The 15,875-nt window shown below is 33.2% G+C and overlaps 1 protein-coding gene across 1 annotated transcript; it reads left to right on the plus strand.

The window, feature by feature from the left end:
* The first annotated feature begins 14,674 nt into the window (after positions 1–14,674).
* LOC127131069 (F-box/kelch-repeat protein At3g23880) lies at positions 14,675–15,802 on the plus strand. Its single transcript, XM_051060008.1, has one exon. It carries the CDS (start codon positions 14,675–14,677, stop codon positions 15,800–15,802), a length of 1,128 nt encoding a protein of 375 aa, XP_050915965.1.
* Positions 15,803–15,875: the final 73 nt, after the last annotated feature.

Here is a 15,875-nt window from a genome sequence, read left to right on the forward strand (position 1 = left end):
CATCAATTAAATTCACCAACCATATAGCTTGACAAGCATATAGTGATGTTACAATGTACTATGCTTCACATGAGGATAAAGCGACCACATGCTCCTTGTGGAACTATGTGCTTGCATGTTTAATCAGGAAGTGATCAAATCTCATAGATAAAAAGGATGGTATCGACTAAAGATAACATCATGAAGATTCAACATTACTTAAAGTGACTTTGTTTACAATAACACAAACAAGTGTTAAAGATGGTTAAAATGATTAAAGATGCACAAGTATCCCATCATCTTGCTAATAAATAAAAAGGAGGAAATCGACATTACCCAAATGCTCCATAAGAACATATACCTATTCGAGTGGGTTATATCTGATATACCCAGAATAGATTCCAACATAGTATGTCATCATTTTGCTATCTAGTCCGAATTCAAGTTTGGCATCAAAAGGAAGAATAAAGAGGGGGAAGTAAGAGAATAAATAACTTATAAGATGGTTATAAATTAAAAGATGCTTGATTTATACCAGAGATTAGATTTCGACTTGGTTTTGGGCTTCTTACCTCATTCTTGAAGGATATTTAGATTGGTAACACTCCCTTGTGTGTTCGATTCCCTAGACTTTTTGTGTCGCCAATCATTAGGACTGGTATGGTTGTTAGGTAAGAGTCTTTGTTAATTAGGTTTTTACTTGGAATTTTAAGTGGAAGAGATCTATTGTTGCCTATCGGTAGGAGATGGATTCTAACTTGTAGTTAGTCATTAGGGATATTATTATCTCCCATGATCCTGTTATGTAGACCCAATTCCCTTCTAAGGATGATGTGTTTTTTGTAGCCTTAACTTATCTTTGCATTCTCCAATGTGACCTTGCCCTGTGTTAGTTTGGGAAACCTTGTGAATCTCACTCTTCCTCTTATCTAGGATAATTGAACTCCCTCTAAAGTGGTAGTTTTCTCTTGACAATTCCTTTTTGAGAATATCCTCATGAGAGAGAATCTCTTTAAGCGTGAGGTATTAATTGACCTTGAGGGTATTTTGTGTTTGTTATGTTCAAGCCCTTTAGATTTAATTCTTCACCTGTTTGTGACTTATGATTTTCTTGCGCCAATTTGGCATGAGATATTTAGATGATTAGGGTGATCATTTGTTCTTCATAGGAACCTTACTACTATTTTTTTTGTTAGTTACTTTTTTGGATGATAGGTCTAAGGCTATAGGTGAGTTATAATGATCTGAAATATAATTGTTTGGTCTTTATGAAAATTCTATGATGATATCGTATTTTAAGGTTCCTCTGGTACCGCAAAGGATGTGGAAGATAAAAGTATTTTCCTTACATGAAAATGGTATCTTAGCAGCCATTCAGGTAACATTTTTGCTTTGCCAGACTGACTTCAAAGCGCTATAATGTGTTTGAGCCAATTTAGGACATAGTGATTTTGACCTTGTTGTAGTGAGTTCTTGAACTTGTCCATAGAAGATACTTTACTATCGATGATGTCTCTTTCGATTAATATCTAACCTCTCTTCAATAGAGTGGTACACTATTTCTGACTTCTTTCTGTTTCGATCTAGTTCAAACACTATTTCAGACTTCTTTCTGTTTCGATCTAGTTTTTTGAATGTGTTTAGTTTTTGAAAGTTAAAAAAATTGTGTTTTCTTTCGTAATCAATTATACTAATAATAAATAATAAATCATGTTAGATAGAATTGATGATTTTTTTTAATGCATTTTATTTTTCAAACTTTTAAATTCTTTTTACGACCAAATACCAATGGACCAAGATCTAAACTGGATGAAGTTTTTCTTAATGAGTGAATGAATTTATTTTAATTTTATTTACCTTTATACATTTATTTATTTTACACTCAGATCTAATTTACATTATTAAAATGTACTACAAGTATTGACTTTCTACAAAGGGGACCAAGCCCACAAGGGGGTGGTGGCTTTTAATTACGTGGGCAACCTTTTGCACAAATGGTCATGGAACTCACAAATTTATTCAACTTTTTCCCATTTCGTATTTTGAAATTGTTACAAAATTTTATAAAAAAATATATAGTTTGAATTTAACAAATAAAAATATCCAATTCCCAAAATAAATTAAAATATATTAAAATAGCACATGACATTGCCATACCCCCACAACAAGACTTTGGCAGATTTGCCATTCCAAAATTAAATGGCCAAAAACCTATAATTGTCATATTTTGCATGATCAATATTGTCCCATAATTTGGGTGGGCATTATATGGCATGGCTATGTTATGCGCAATTTCTTTATAATGGATATTGGCCATGAGTACTAGTTTTAGCTTAAATGGTGTTAATCAAATGTCAAACTTTATGCTCCTTCCTTTTGATTATATGTGCTTAATTGTCTATTTATATTATTAAGAAAAATGTAAATTTCGTTTGAATTATCTACCTAAAGATAAAAAGATGATCATGATCTTTCTAAATTACCCTTATATGTTTTAAAAATTAAATGGCAAAAGTATTTTTAATGGTAATTAACAAATGCTAAACAAGTTTATATACACTTCTTCCTCCTTAATTCACCTATCTAATAAGTAATTCATATTTATTAGTTGTACTATTTTCTTAGCCCCTAAATTTGTTAGAGGGTATTTTAGTATTTTATCCTATTCTAGTAACCCTAGTTTTAGCTTATAAATAGGGTGGCAATCATTGTAACTTTTATCATGTTTTGTAGCCGTCATTCTCTTAATAGAATATTTTCGTTCATCATTTATTCTACCTTTGCACCAACAATTGGTATCTAGAGCTCCGGTTCGGATTCATTGGGAAACACGGGAAACACGAGTGAACGTGAGGTCTTGTGTGTTTGATTTTGATTCTTAGATTCGTGTTGAATCTTGAACAAAATCTGATCAGAATTTTAATTTTGTGGGTTGGGAAACACTGTGAGAAATCTGAGTGTACTGTGCAAGGTAGAAAGATGAACGGATACGGCAACATGAACACCAAACTTCCAGTATTTGACAGTAAAAACTGGAATCGTTGGATGATCCAAATGCGTGTACTGTTCGGTGCTCAAGATGTTCTAGATCTTGTCACTGATGGTTATGTTCCGGTAGCAGCAGATGCGACGGATGAACAGAAAAACGCGCAGAAGGAAGTAAGGAAGAAGGATCAGAAAGCATTGTTCTTCATTCATCAATGTGTTGATGTAAATGTGTTTGAGAAGATTGCAGATTCAACGACAGCAAAGGCTGCGTGGGACACACTGGTTAGATGTTATGGTGGTGACGCATCAGTGAAGAAGGTGAAGCTTCAGTCCTTGAGAAAGCAATATGAGAATCTCAACATGAAGAATAATGAGAAAGTTTCTGAATACATCTCCAGAGTGATTCTGATCACTAATGAGATGAAAGCGTGTGGAGAAACTCTTTCTGAAGAAACAATCATGGAGAAGGTATTGAGATCCCTTACCTTTCAATTTGATTACATTGTGGTAGCAATAGAACATTCCAAAGATCTGAGCACCATGAGAATTGAAGAGCTGCAGAGCAGTCTAGAAGCGCAAGAGTTGCATTTGACTGAGAGAACTTCTGAAAGGGAAGTAGAGCAGCAGGCTCTGAAAGCAACTTCTGATAGGAGGTATCAGAAGCAGTCAGAAGCCAAGAGAAGATCTGATGGTGGTCAGAAGTCAGAAAGCTCAACCTCTGATAGACAAAAGAATGCTCAGAAGGGAAAAGAGAAGTATGACAAGAAGAAGATCCAATGTTACTGTTGTAAGAAGTTTGGTCACTTTGCTAGAGACTGTTGGTCAAACAATGAGAAAAAATCATAAGAAGTAAATATAGCCAGAAGTTCTGATGACGAATCTGTGCTATTGATGGCCTCTGAATCTGATGATATGGATCTGATAGACTGGTGGTATATGGACACTGGCTGTTCAAATCATCTTACTAGAAACAAGAAATGGCTGGTTGACTTTGACTCTGAAAAGAGGACAAAGATCAGATGTGCTGATGACAAATATCTTAATGCAGAAGGTATGGGAAATGTCAGAGTGATTCTGAACAATGGGAAAACAACATTGATTCAGAACGTGTGGTATGTACCTGGCATCAGAAGCAATCTGATGAGTGTGGGACAATTAATTGAGAAAGGTTTTTCAGTTACCATGAAGGACAATCTTCTGAAGCTGTATGACTGCAATCAGAAGTTGATTATGGAGTCAGAACAGGGAAGGAATAGAACATTGAAGGTGAATGTCAGAACTACAAACTCAGAATGTCTTAGTGCAACAAGTGCTGAGAAGGAGAGTGAGTTGTGGCACAGAAGATTTGGTCATTTGAATTTCAGAAGCTTAAAACATCTGAATTCAAAGAAGTTGGTACATGGAATTCCTGCAATTAAGAAGCCTGAAAAGTCATGCAAAGTTTGCATGGAAGGAAAACAACTACGATTGCCATTTGCGTTAGAAATTGCTCCAAGAGCAAAACATGCCTTGGGAGTTGTACATTCTGATGTGAGTGGTCCATTTCCAGTAGCATCGATTGGAGGGAATAAATACTTTGTGTTATTTGTTGATGAATTCACAAGAATGACATGGGTATCCCTTATTAAGTTTAAACACGAGGTGTTTGATGAATTCAAGAAGTTCAGAATGAAGGCTGAGAATCAGAGTGGTCAGAAGTTGAAGATTCTTAGAACTGACGGTGGAGATGAGTATAACTCCAAAGAGTTCCAAAAGTTCTGTGAGGAGAATGGAATTGAGCATGAGGTTACTGCTCCTTATACCCCTCAACACAATGGTTTTGCTGAAAGAAGAAACCGCACTTTGCTTGATATGGTGAGAAGCATGCTAAAGGAGAAGAAACTTCCTCAGAATCTCTGGGGAGAAGCTGTTGCCACTGCAACGTATGTACTCAACCGATGTCCTACGAAGAAGTTGAAGGAAATAGTTCCAATACAGAAGTGGACTGGAGATAAGCAAAGTGTTAGTCATCTGAAGGTGTTTGGTTCTGTTTTCTATAAACATGTTCCAGAAGCCAGAAGACAGAAGCTGGATGATAGAAGCAAAGTGATGATTCTGATAGGGTACCACAGTACAGGTGCATACAAGCTCTATTGTCCAGAAACCAACAAAATTGAATTCAACAGAGATGTGATTGTGAAGGAATCAGAATTTTGGAATTGGGATAAGTCTCAATCTGATTCTGATATTAGAACTTCTGAAGAAAGGTCAGAGTTAAGAATTTCTGAAGTTGGAGTAAACTCTGACGTTGATTCTGATTCTGATAGTGATTCTGACTCTGGAGAAGACTCAGAAGATGAAGGTGACTCTGATGATCCAGACTCTGATGACCCAGACTCTGATGGTAATCCAGATTCTGGTGACAATTCAGACTTTGGAAATATGCCAGCCCCTGAAGATGGTCAAAGCTCTGGAGGAAGTCAACCATCTGGAGCTAGAAACTCTGAAGCTCAAGACTCTGAACAAGTTCAGAGACCACAAAGAATCAGAAACATCCCCAGAAGATATGCAGAATTTGACATGCTGCAAGACACTGAAGTAGACTCTCAAGGAGAAGTTATTCAGTGTGCCATGTTAGTAGACTCTGAACCCATAAGTACAGAAGAGGCTCTTAAGCAGAAGCTCTGGCTGAAGGCCATGAAAGAAGAACTTGATGCTATAAAGAGAAACAAGACTTGGAAGCTGACAGAACTTCCAAAAGACAAGAAAGCCATCAGCATCAGATGGGTTTTCAAGCAGAAGTTAAAGCCAGATGGTTCAATTGGCAAACATAAAGCAAGGTTGGTAGCCAGAGGATTTCTACAGAAACCTGGGTTGGATTACTCTGAAGTGTTTGCACCTGTAGCAAGACATGAAACAATCAGAATGGTGATTGCAATAGCTGCTAACAGGAATTGGCCTCTGATGCATTTAGATGTAAAATCTGCATTTCTGAACGGTCCATTAGAAGAAGAAGTTTACGTGTCACAACCTCCTGGATTTGTGAAAAAGAATCAGGAAGGGATGGTGTACAGATTATACAAAGCTCTATATGGATTGAAACAAGCGCCCAGAGCTTGGAATCAGAAGATTGATTCATTTTTCAAGAAGCAAAGCTTTCAGAAATGTAAGATGGAGTACGGTGTCTATGTTCAGCATACTTCTGAAGGAAATATGACTCTGGTATGTTTATATGTTGATGATATACTGCTGACTGGAAGTTCTGAACAGGAGATAGCCAAGTTCAAGAAAGTTCTGATGAATGAATTCGAAATGACTGATCTAGGCAAAATGACATACTTTGTAGGGATGTAATTCAGATACTCTGAGAAAGGTATTATTTTGCATCAGCTCAAGTATGAATTAGAAATTCTGAAGAGATTTAATCAAAAGAATTGTAAGATTGCTGTCACACCTTCTGATACAAATCAGAAACTGGATTCTGACTCTGATGGAAAGGATGTGGACGCTACAACCTTCAAACATTTGGTTGGTTCTCTGAGGTATTTGTGCAATACCATACCTGATATTTGCTATTCAGTTGGGATGGTTAGTAGGTTCATGAGTAAACCTAAGTGGTCCCATTACCAAGCTGCTGTCAGGATTCTGAGGTATATCAAGGGAACTCTGAAGTATGGAGTATTATTTCCTTCTGGAAGAAAGGATGAGTCAGAACTTCTGAGTTATTCAGATTCTGATTGGTGTGGAGACAGAGTTGACAGAAGAAGTACGTCTAGGTACTTATTCAAATTTCTGGGAGGTCCCATTTCTTGGTGTTCCAAGAAGCAACCTGTTGTGGCGTTGTCAACTTATGAAGCTGAATACATTGCAGGTGCTGTTACTGCATGCCAAGTTGTGTGGATTCTGAATCTATTGCAGGATCTGAAGATTAAAGTAAACAAACCTCTGAAGCTGATGATTGACAACAAGTCTGCAATCAATCTTGCCAGAAACCCAGTGTTGCATGGGAGAAGCAAGCACATTGAGACCAAGTATCATTTTCTGAGACATCAAGTTCAGAGGGGAGTGTTAGAAGTTGTACACTGCAGCACTCAGAAACAGTTGGCAGATGTTCTGACGAAAGCCATCAAGACTGATCAATTTCTCAGATTAAGGGATGGAATTGGTATTACAAGTTTTGATGGAATATGAATTAAGGGATGGTATTAGAAGTAATTCATATTTATTAGCTGTACTATTTTCTTAGCCCCTAAGTTTGTTAGAGGGTATTTTAGTATTTTATCCTATTCTATTAACCCTAGTTTTAGCTTATAAATAGGGTGGCAATCATTGTAACTTTTATCATGTTTTGTAGCCGTCATTCTCTTAATAGAATATTTCCGTTCATCATTTATTCTACCTTTGCACCAACACTATCTACATCATAAGTAGACTCTCACAAAGTATATAAACAAAATTACAATAGATTACACGACTTCTCTCTTCAACAAAATTAAGGCTTAGAATTTTTAACTCACCAATCTCTTCTGCCCTCTCTTTCACTTAATGTTTATCTATCTCTTCTTCCCTTTCTTTCTACACCTGATTTTTTTTGAAATTTATAGATTGTCAACTCCATTAACAATACAAATCAAACACATAAGAAGATGATAAATCATAGAAGAAACTCAAAGAAGATAAATATAGTGAAATAATAAGTTTCGCAGAGTCGCAACACGAGAAAAAACACAGAAAAAGCAAAAGAAATCAAAGATAACAAAATGGAGTAAAATTATATTGCGAAAGACAATCATCAATAGAGAAATTATAATAATAATAATATTATTATTATTATTATTATTATTATTATTATTATTATTATTATTATTATAAATTAATTCAAACATGAATTAATTACGAGATAATAGAAACATGAGTAAATGAGTGATTGGTTTTTCTTTTTCTAAATTTATTATTTTTAATAAATACTAATTAGTAATATGAAAGATGGATTAATGGTGAGGTAATAGAAACATGAGTAAATGTGCAATACTCTAATTGGATATTAAAATGGCGGTAGTAAAACATCAAGATAGCATACAACTACATGAATTCACATAAACTATACAATTCACATAAACTACGTCAAATGTATGCATATTTACAACAGGTCAAAAAATACAAAATGTTAAAGAATATATAATTGGACAAATAAAGGTGAATTGTGATATTTAAAATTTATAATTAATTTTAAATTTTTATTATTTAAGAAAATAAATGTGTTAGTGATCTTTAGAGTCATAGTAAATTGAGCAACATAAAATAAAAAATAGTATAGTCGTAGAAATTAAAAGATAAAGGTTTAGAGAAATGACACCGGTAATTTATCTATGTTTAGCCAAACATTGACATATTTCTATTCCCAAAAGATCTTTTTAAGATTTTAACTATAAATTTTGAGCTTTGATCTTGAGATTTTACAAAGGTTTATCCCAAACAAGATGAAAGTCTTTACCCATGCTAAGCTAACACACCGATTATAGATTTTATATATTTGTCTCAATAACCAAATATAACTTTTTTCTGAAAAAAGTTCTAAAACCAAAGCAGAGGTTTTATGATTGATTTATCTCATGAATCAAACTCAATTCCTCAAGAGTATCACACTCTTAGAGAGTTATAAAAACAACATGACACCAATACAATTTCTCAAATGTAACTTTTCACTCAATGGCACTAAGGTAATTTGAGTGAGAGAAAATATAGCGAGACTAGTCATCCACAATTACAAGAGCGTGGACGTTTCCACCTAGACTTAAGGTTCTGGATGGGCCAAAGAGGTCTATGTGAAACAATTGTAAGGGTCGATCAATAGAAACAATATTTTCACCTTTAAAAGAGGTCCTTACCTGCTTGCCTTTTTGGCACCCATCGCATAATTTGTTCCTTTCAAAATGTAAGTCTGGTAGACCTTCTACGATATTTTTGTGGACCAACTTAAAGTGATCAATTAAGATGTGAAATATTCTCCTATACCGTAGCCAATATCCATCCTCGTTACTCAAGAGACATGCATCATTTGAAGGGATTTTATTTAATTTCATTGTGTAGGTATTTCCACTTCATGAAGTCCTAAATAGAGTTTTATTTTATTTAGATTTTATTACCCTGCAACTAGAAGAATCAAATGTTACATTGTTACCTTTGTCACATAATTGACTTATACTAAGTAAATTATATTTTAGCCCTTTAACCAAGAGAACTTTCTAATCGTTGGAATAATAGACTTACCAACGGTGCCAAACCCTATGATATTTTCCTTATTATTATCTACATAAGAGAAAAAACCTTATTCTTTAGGAAAGAAAGAGAATAATATGATTTTGTTATCGGTTGTATGCTTTAAACAGACGCTATCAAGATACCATTTAATAGTTGAGACGGTAAAGAATTCCTGTAAAAAAAAAGGGTTAGATCTTAACTTTAAGTACACATATCATATTGGTTCCTTTATTGTTAGTTTCATAAATATTCTTTTCATTTTTTTTAAAAACGTAGGCATTTACAGAGGTAGATAGAATTTTAGCTTTGTGTTCATAATGTTTTTTTGTAAAAATATGAAGGAGGATTTTCTTATTTACTTTCACAACTTTTCTTAATAAAATAAAACATAGAAATGTGTCACTTTTTACTACATTAATTGCATTTTAAAGTTTTATAATAAGATGCGCATTTAGCATTTGAAATGTTACTAAGGTTCTTACTATTATTATTTGATTCAAATCCAAGACCGACTTTGTTGTAAGAAGCTCTTTGATTTCCTAACAAAAGATCCAAGTTATCTATTCCCTTGGTGAACTTGACAAGTATTTTTTGAAGATTGCAAATTTCATTTTTAAAAACTTCACATTCGTTGCACTTGTCACGTTCATCCTCTTCGTTTGAAGTGGGAGAGTTTTAAAGTAGATCATTTTTTTCTTTCTTTAAGGGTTTGTATTTATCTATCAAGGTTTTTATTTTTAAGTTCAAGAGAGGAAATAATTGAAGGTGAGAAAAACACAAGCAAGGGGGTTGAATTGTGTTATATGTTTCTTTCTTGTAAAACTCTTAAGTCAAATTCTAAACACAATGTTATAGAATCTGAGTTAGTTAAAGATATACAACAGATATAAAGTGCAAGAAAGAATAACAACATACAGAGTTATCCTGGTTCCTCTTACAAATTAAGAGTAATCCAGTCCCCTTATAATTAAAATGGATTTTCACTATATTCACACAAGATTAAAATTTGCTCAAGCAAACAAGTAATAGACTTATTTGCTTACACATAAGTATAAGACTTATTTTCTCAATCACAAAAGCTCAATGCTTCCTTGCTCACACACATAAGTATGAGACTTTCTTGCTCAAGCACATAAGCACAAGACTTCCTTTATCACACACACAAGTATGAGACTTCCTTGCTCAAGTACACAAGCTCAAAACTTTTTTGCTCTCTCTCACACACACACACACACAAGTATGACACTTCCTTGCTCAAGCACACAAACTCAAAACTTTCTTGCTCAAGCACACATGTATGAGACTTCCTTGCTCAATCAACCTAGCAGATAATTGATTGTTGGGTGAATACGCTTGATATACAACCAGAGATGTATTAATAATACATCACAACATGACTCGTTTAAGACTTCAGGATTTCTAAGATATACAAGAATAAGAAATCACAAGTTTAATTTGTGCTAAAACTTTGACATAGTAGCTTCTCTTTGATTGCCAATCGTTGTTCAACATGTATGTGTGTATTCCATGTATTATGTGTGTTGATATTCAAGTCTTTTAGTTCCTTAAGTAATTAGGAAAATAGTCGTTGAAGATGAAACTATTGAGTCCTTTGAGAAGCTTCAAAAGAGATGTTGGAAGACCATTTGATGTTTCACCAAACTGCAAGGTTAGGTGAAACCTAGTTGGAAAAACTTTTGCTACAAAAGGAATTAGCAGTTTTATCCCAGTTGACTCTATGAAGAACCTAGAGCTTTTAGGTCATCACGTGATAAAATATGTTTAGAGATGAACAGTGACCCATCAATGTCAATTTGGTCCTTGCGCTTGACTAGTTTAGGTTCTGATCACCAGAAGCAGACTTCTCCAAAGCCTGTTTTTCAGAGTCTGATACCTTTAGACTCTGATGTCTGAATGTTGACTTCTTTCGAAGATGACATCTTTAAAGCCGGTTATTCAGCTTCTGATACATCAAAATATGATCTTCACATTTCTCTTTGGATGTTCAGAGTCGGAACCAGTACTTAGATTTAATATGAATTCTAGTATATGGTCATAAACACTTGAACAAACATTAGTATACCCTATTGTTCTCTAAATACTTTGTTATCAACAAAATCTAAAGGATGTGGGACAAACCAATTTTGTTCAAACAATATCCTTCTTTTTTATGATGACAAACATAATTATTTAAGAATAATGGCTGATAATTTAATTAACTGGTTGTTTGCAGAGTATGAGGTTTGTAAGCTCCCCTTGAGTCTAATGGTCCATAGGGTTAAATTTGTAAGCTCCTCTTAAGTCCTATCCAGGTTAATTAAATTTTAAGCATTTAAAGCACATACATAATTCTTTAGAATTTAAGCAAGATAGTACTTTCAGATTTCAGGTGCTTAAATACTTCTATATCTACTTCACCTTTTGTCATCAACAAAAAAATAAGGAAATAGAAAAGATACTGAAGAAAAATATTTTCATATAAGCGAACTAAAATAAATGTCAGAAAACATGTTCAAGAAAAGAATGTGTCCTAAATTCTAAAGCTTAAGGTTCTTGTCTAAGAAGCTCCAAGATAGTCTTCATATCAAAACTCATTTCATCTTGTCTTATAACAACAGTTTGCAGCTTGCCATCCATCTCTTCCTACTTGGCAGCAACCGACGACAACATCTTCTCCAAGAGATCTTGCCTATAAAACTCAGAAGAGAATGACTTTAAATTATGCAAAGTTCACAAGGGTCCTGAGAGAGTCCCATTTAGTTGTATATGAAATAGGATCAGAAGCTATGAGTCTCACAACAACCAAATTCTAAATTTTATCAAAGATAACAGTTTTAAACTCTTCCATTTGATAGTTTACATGCAGTTGGAGGTTTACGTTTATGCTAACATAAGGATGAGGTGTCAAGGGACTAGGTACAAGTATTGTGTTAGTTTCTGACACAATATCTTCTTCTCTAGAAGGTGTTTTGTGATGGTCAGATGGTTCATAATGCTGGACAGAGTGTGGTTCTGGTACAGTTTGATCATTTTGGGAATCCATAGAAGGTTGGTTCAAGGCTACTTGTTCAACCTCATTATGAGGAGTAATCTTAGGGTGAGGCTGAACAGGATCTGGATGTGACTCAAGATTGGTGAGAATGGGAATTTCTTATTCTGGTAATGGATGATGTTGGATTCCTTGTTCAAATTCAGATTGAACAGGAATGTCAGGCTGAACAAGGTTTGGCTTGAGAGTCAAGAGAAGATGAAGTTTTCATAGGGATGGACTGGAGAGGCTGAATATTGAGAGGACTCAATTTTAATGAACCAGAGTCAGAACTTGAGCTAGCGCTAGAAGACTTGGCACTAGTAGCCTCAAAGGGTGATTCAGATATAACATTCATGGGTGATGGTTGGTCTGAATCAGACGCACAAGCTATAGCTGATTATGATAATAAGATGATTCACCATCTAGATGTCTTGAAAAATCCTCTAGTACATTTGATGTGGGGACAGTTTTTAATGAGGGAAATCCCTTAACAACTGAGCTATAGTAATAATATTTGAGTCATAAGTGTGTTAAGGAAATGAAGTGACATGTAGTTATAGTGAATGTGTGTTTTCGGATAAAGCATTCACAACTTCTTTTACCTTTTTATTATTGCTCAAATGTTACACATTTTCACACAACTTATTAGCACAAAACCTTTTTGCTATTTTTTTTCTTTTTCAAGACTTTTTCTTTTTCTTTTCTTTTTCACTTTTCTTTTCTTTCTTTTTTTCAAATTTTTCTTTTTCTTTCTCAACCTCTTAGCAACTCATCTTTTTCTCCCCAACATGAATACTGAAGGAGAATAGCGATAAAAGACGCAGCGGAAATTAAAATTTTCTCCTATAGTGATCCTTACGAATGAGCATGATCAGTGATAGAATCGTTACGTCTTGTGGCGATTGAAACCTCTGATGCAAATCTAAGGAGCGATCACGAACGTTGAATGGTGATAACACCTCTACTCAGTCCACACGAACGAATTCTTTCAGTCTCAGTGCTAGCTGTTACGAATGAAGGCTTTGAGTGTGTGTGTGTGTGTGTGTGTGTGAGAGAGAGAGAGAGAGAGAGAGAGAGAGAGAAACGAAATTTCATATGAACCAATGCTTCTGCATAATGCTTATGTATGAAAATTCAGAATTCATACAAAAATCAATGATGAACTAATATTTGTTGCAATCAAAGAAAAAATCCCACAGTTCAAAATTGATATAGATTCTGACATTAAGGCTCAAAGGGGTTAACGAATTCTCGCTCACTCATAAGATAAGTTACTTTTGGTGAAGTGGTTGTACTTAAAATCAAACAAAATGTCTTGATCATTTTTATGCTTTCATACAATTCAACACAAATTCAAGATTAAACAGAATTCAAAGGAGTAAAAACAAGAATTGAAAAAAGAAAATCAAATTTTATAAATTAATATACTTAATTGTTTATTGTACTTTAAAAATAGATTATTTTTATGTTTATATATATTGGAAAAAAGTAATTTTTAAACCGATTAATATTTTAACTATTTTTATAGAGAGAAAAATAGATCTATGATTTATATATATATATATATATATATATATATATATATATATATATATATATATATATATATATATATATATATATATATATATATATATATATATATATATATATATATATATATTAGGATACTTAATTGTTGATTGTATTTTAAAAAAATAGATTTTTTTAATTATATATATTGAAAAAATCAAATGTTTAATAAATTAATTTAAAAGATATTTTTACTTTTTAAAATATTTTGTTCTAATAATTTTTCTCTTAGCATCTGCCCTATTGTTATTGGATAAAGTAAATGGTTAAGATTTAAGATTGTGAAAGATTGAGAGAAATATAGATGGAGATGATCCAAATTCCACTTTACTATATATTTTCACATTCTTACACTGATGTTATTATCACAATAATAACTTTCGACTAAATTTGATCCACTTTTTATACAGTATATACTAATTGTTTTATTCTAATTAATTAATTAAATTGAATTAGTGAAATAAATTATGTAGCAGAACGAGATGTGCATCTATTTTTCTTTTATTTAATTAATTATATTTGATATTTTGAAAATTGTGGAGAGAAAGAGATATGCGTCTATGATTTTTTTATTTAATTAATTGTTATTGTTATTTGGTACACAATATTTGCGCTAGAATTTAAGTTGTTTATATTTTTTTTATAAAATATTCAAATTTGTTACTAGTGCAATATTTTCTCCTTGGTTTTCGATTGATAATCATCCAAGGCCAAATTTGTAGGAAGAACGGTTAGATTTAGTTACTAAAAAATATGATTTAGTCAAAGATTTTTGAATTATTTTGTTGTTGTTCTCTTGTGGTTTGATAGGTTTATTCTTTCAAATATAAGAATTGAAATTACTAAACTCAAAGCTACATCAACATGACACACCCCAAAACCTTCTTATGTGAGGATCTCCTCATTGAAATATTCTCATGGCTTACCGTCAAATCCCTTATTCGATTCCAATGTTTATCCAAATCTTTGAAATCCTTAATCTCTAATCCAACTTTTGTGAAATTGCATCTTTCAAACTCACGAAGCGGTACCAATATATTATACAAGTTCACACCTTGCTATAATAGAACTCTTACTTTAATGAATTACTCGTTATCCACAATTGTTGAGGATTTTAATTTTGGTTCTAGTTTGAAATCAGAGTACAAGTTTGAAGCTGTTGGTTCATGTAACGGATTGGTTTGTTTGGTTGCTCAAGATGTTTTTAAGTGGACAAAATATCTAGTTTGTTTATGGAACCCTATCACCAATGCAAAATCCTATAAACCTTGTCTTTTAGTCCATTGTCATCCATATTCTTGCCGTACTATGTTTGGATTTGGTTATGATAGTTTATACGACACTTACAAAGTCGTAGTTGTGCATTTCAAGAGATCTGAATTACGTCGAGGTTCAAGAGAATCTGAAGTAATTATTTATAATAATCGTGATAATTATTGGAGAAATATTCAAACTTTTCCCGGTTTTACAGCTTTAGGACGATCTAATGGAATATATTTGAATGAAACTATTAATTGGTTGGCAACTTCTGACCTTGATCATTATTGGGACAATCCTATTTATATTGTTTCACTTCATCTTGGTAATGAAACATATAAACAAATGTCACTGCCTTCTTGTTTTGATCAAGTCCATCGTGTCAATGATCAAGCTAAGGCAAGTCTTGGGATTTTGAAAGATCATTTGTGTTTCTCTTATGATGATGATATCAAAAGAACTCATTTTGTTTTATGGCAAATGAATGAGTATGGAGTTGAAAGTTCATGGACTCAATTGTTGAAACTTAGGTATCATGCTCTTGAAATTGATCAACAAAGTATTTTACCACCTCTAGGAACTTTTAAGAATGATCGCTTAATCCTTATGGAGAGGATAGATGGTAAACTCCAAGCAACAATTGTGTATGAACAAGAAGGAAACATTGAAATTCCCAGAAATAAACTTTGGATTTATACTAAGGATTATTTACCAAGCTTAGTTGCACCATGGTAAAATAATATTTTTTTTATGTTACACTAGGAAGAGAATTTTTTGGGATTTATTATTATTTTTTATAATCATGTGC

Source organism: Lathyrus oleraceus, chromosome 3 (genome assembly GCF_024323335.1).
Source record: "Lathyrus oleraceus cultivar Zhongwan6 chromosome 3, CAAS_Psat_ZW6_1.0, whole genome shotgun sequence".
Lineage (NCBI taxonomy): Eukaryota > Viridiplantae > Streptophyta > Magnoliopsida > Fabales > Fabaceae > Lathyrus > Lathyrus oleraceus.